Source organism: Lotus japonicus, chromosome 6 (genome assembly GCF_012489685.1).
Source record: "Lotus japonicus ecotype B-129 chromosome 6, LjGifu_v1.2".
In the NCBI taxonomy this organism is placed as follows: domain Eukaryota; kingdom Viridiplantae; phylum Streptophyta; class Magnoliopsida; order Fabales; family Fabaceae; genus Lotus; species Lotus japonicus.
In genome coordinates, this window is record NC_080046.1 from 60,202,619 (window position 1) to 60,206,392 (window position 3,774).

Here is a 3,774-nt window from a genome sequence, read left to right on the forward strand (position 1 = left end):
ATGTACTGAATCTCATAGCCATACATGAAGGAACTTAATTCTCATTAGATTACAATTCATCATCCCAAAATTTATATTATATTAGAATAAATTGATGATATGTTTATTACAACAGCAAACTTCGCCGTGCAGCGCATGAGTGGAAAGTACTAGTCAATACTTAAAGGTAAACTGAGAACGTAATATGGACCCCATTGAAAGATTCTAAATTTGAAACTTCTTCACGTAAAAGAGATTAAGCTTGAATATTTCAGATAACACCAATACTATATATTTATCAAAGTACCAAAAAAAATACTATATATTTATCTTAAAAAACTTATTTTAAATGTAATTAGTCCATTTCAAAACTATGGGTAGCTAAACTCATTTACATGTAAACCTTTTGACAACATTGATCTATAAATACACACAAATTAATCAAAGGTTGAAGAGAAAAGTAATATCGATTTTGTGTTGGCCACAACTACAGTAGCTATGGATGTTGAAAGTGAACAAAGGCCACTGAAACTTTACTTCATACCATACCTTGCAGCCGGGCACATGATCCCTCTGTGTGACATAGCCATACTCTTTGCCTCCCGCGGCCAACATGTTACCATCATCACCACTCCCTCCAATACCACCACCATCGACTCCTCCCTCCCTAACCTCCACCTCCACACCGTTCCTTTCCCCTCCCGCCAAGTTGGCCTCCCGGACGGCATCGAAAGCTTCTCCTCCTCGGCAGACCTCCAAACCACCTTCAAGGTCCACCAAGGCATCAAACTACTCCGAGAACCCATCCAACTCTTCATGGAGCACCACCCGGCCGATTGCGTCGTCGCCGACTACTGCTTCCCATGGATCGATGACCTCACAACTGAGCTTCATATCCCAAGACTATCCTTCAACCCCTCCCCTCTCTTTGCTCTATGCGCCATGAGAGCAAAGAGAGGATCCTCCTCTTTCCTCATTAGCGGCCTGCCTCACGGTGACATCGCGCTCAACGCCTCCCCGCCAGAGGCGTTGACCGCATGTGTGGAGCCGCTGCTGAGGAAGGAGCTGAAAAGCCATGGCGTGTTAATCAACAGCTTCGTGGAGCTCGACGGACATGAGTACGTCAAACACTATGAGAGAACCACCGGCGGCCACAAGGCTTGGCTCCTTGGCCCCGCATCTCTGGTACGCGGGACCGCTAAGGAAAAAGCAGAGAGAGGTCATGAAAAGAGTGTGGTGAGCACGGATGAGTTGTTGAGTTGGCTGAGCACCAAGAAACCCAGCTCGGTCCTCTACGTTTGCTTCGGAAGCATGTGTAGTTTCTCCAACGAACAGCTTCACGAGATGGCGTGTGGGATTGAAGCGTCCAGCGTGGAGTTCGTGTGGGTGGTTCCGGCGGAGAAGAGAGGGAAGGAGGAGGAGGAGGAGGAGGAGAAGGAGAAGTGGTTGCCGGAGGGGTTTGAAGAGAAGGGGATGATCTTGAGGGGGTGGGCACCGCAGCTGCTGATCCTCGGCCACCCTTCTGTGGGCGCGTTCTTGACGCACTGTGGTTCGAACTCGGCGTTGGAGGCGGTTAGCGCGGGGGTTCCGATCATCACATGGCCGGTGCTGGGGGACCAGTTTTACACGGAGAAGCTGATGACGGAGGTGCGGGGGGTTGGGGTGGAGGTGGGTGCGGAGGAGTGGAGCATGGGTGGTGGGAGGAGGGAGAGGGAGAGGGTGGTCATCAGCAGAGATAAGATTGAGAAGGCTGTTAGGAGGTTGATGGGCGGTGGTGAGGAAGCGGAGCAAATCAGACGCCGTGTTCATGAGCTGGGGAACTTGGCTAATGCCGCTGTTCAACCAGGGGGCTCATCCTACCAGAACTTGACGGCGTTGATTGCTCATCTCAAAACATTGAGAGACTCTAACTCTGTCTCTAGCTCTATGCCACCACTTCATTAATGTGTTGTTTTTGTTGGAATAATAATGGGTTATTTTACCAAATGGTGATTAGTGAAGTACTGCATACATGTCTAATTTATTTTAAATAAATAATGATATATTCACATCTCACTTTATCTTTCATTTCATATCTACTTGTTTTTCTTTCTATATTTCATATTTTTTCTTATCACATTACACATCATATCTCTTAATCTCTCTTCTATAAAGGTGGAGAGGTGCGTATTGACCATTTTCCTTAAACAAAGTGTGTTCTCAAGTTTTTATAACCTGCAACTTAAAACACATATAGAACTATAGTGTTTTTGGCGAATATTGTTCTTGTGTTTGAGACATGAATGAATCGATTTTTTAGTTTATATAGACATATTTAACCTGCTAAAAGCACTATTTGTAGAGATTTTTACTTGATGAAATTAAGAAATTAATAAAGATGAACATTCAATAAAACAACACCACAAATATACAACAGTCTAGGAATAAGGCTTTCAAAGTAATTCATTCAGAGTACCCTGCAGATTATAAAGAGGCTTCAAGGTGTTGGTATACTTGGGATGTAAAATAATGTCGAAATAAGAGTTATAACTTATATCATGTACCCAATATCCATTTCATATATTCATCAAAAAGTCTCTCTTATGATGCATGTATAATTAATTAATTTTATAAACATGGGGTTTTAAATGATGCATGTATAATTAATTTTTTAAAGAAAATAAAATTAATTTGCCATTATTTGAATGATTGACTTTATACTTGATATCAATTGATCGAGGGAGAGAAAAACAAAAAGGGTTGAAATATAGAATTGAAAAACGCATAAAGAAATAAAAAGATCAATTTTTTTACCTTTGAGGAGGAAGCCTAGATGAGAAAGCTTAACCCAAAAACTTTAAAGCAATTATGATTGTAACTCTCCAACTTATAAATCATTCAATTTGTTCCTAATTTAATAATGTGAGTCTCTTTTCTTATATTTTACTAGTACTTTTACCCGTGCGATGCACGGGATACTAATTTTAGTTTATAGCATGTTGGATTCCGCTGAAGAATGGAAGCAAGATTGGATTCCGCTGCCATTTATCTATTTTTTCATTGATGTTTCGTAATTGCTACCTTTTTTCATTGATGTCTCTAAATTTTTTGTTTGGGTAGGTAATTTCAAGTTATTGGGTCCCTGTATTGAGTAATCACAATAGTGAGAAAAATTCCATAACTCATCGCATAGTTATAGTGTTTTTTTCTTTACCTGTCATCTTATTTTTATTTGATTTTATTAGCAAAACACTGAATAATCATCATTAACCGATGATGATGATTTCATTCTTCTCAATCCTAATTTCTCCAACATTTTCCTTTGATGCTGTTGTTCCAAAGGGGGTTTTGGTCAACAAAAGTAACTGTGGCGTATGTAAACTTATCTTATTAGGTATTAAAGCTCCATTACATGTATATTTTATTTCAATTAGTTATAAATATTGATTGCATCCTAGAATGGGTTTATATTTATGTTTATAGTATGGTTCTATAAACCATTGATCTGTTATGTTATTTTTCAACATGGAAAGTATGTGGTCATTCCTTATAAGCCTATGGTTTCGTCGGTCAACTCGACAGGGTAGAGCAAACTTGCGCATTTTCTTGCACAGGAATATCAAATAACAATCAGTTTGCCAGACCAGTACCTCAAAAGTTGTTAAGCACCCTAAACTTTCTGTAAGAGGGAATAATTATGTACTAAGTACCCTTTTGAGTCTAAATCATGTGCTGCTGATTTATGAGCTCATTTTCATTATTTTTTCGCCTGATATAAAGTTTCATGAAAAATAGGGAAAACATCCAAATTTGAGT

The 3,774-nt window shown here is 39.9% G+C and overlaps 1 protein-coding gene across 1 annotated transcript; it reads left to right on the forward strand.

Annotated features, from left to right (window-relative positions):
- The first annotated feature begins 336 nt into the window (after positions 1-336).
- LOC130723512 (probable UDP-glucosyl transferase 73B6) lies at positions 337-2,034 on the forward strand. The gene has a single exon (XM_057574586.1). The coding sequence runs from the start codon at positions 478-480 to the stop codon at positions 1,921-1,923; it is 1,446 nt and encodes a 481-aa protein (XP_057430569.1). The 5' UTR covers positions 337-477; the 3' UTR covers positions 1,924-2,034.
- Positions 2,035-3,774: the final 1,740 nt, after the last annotated feature.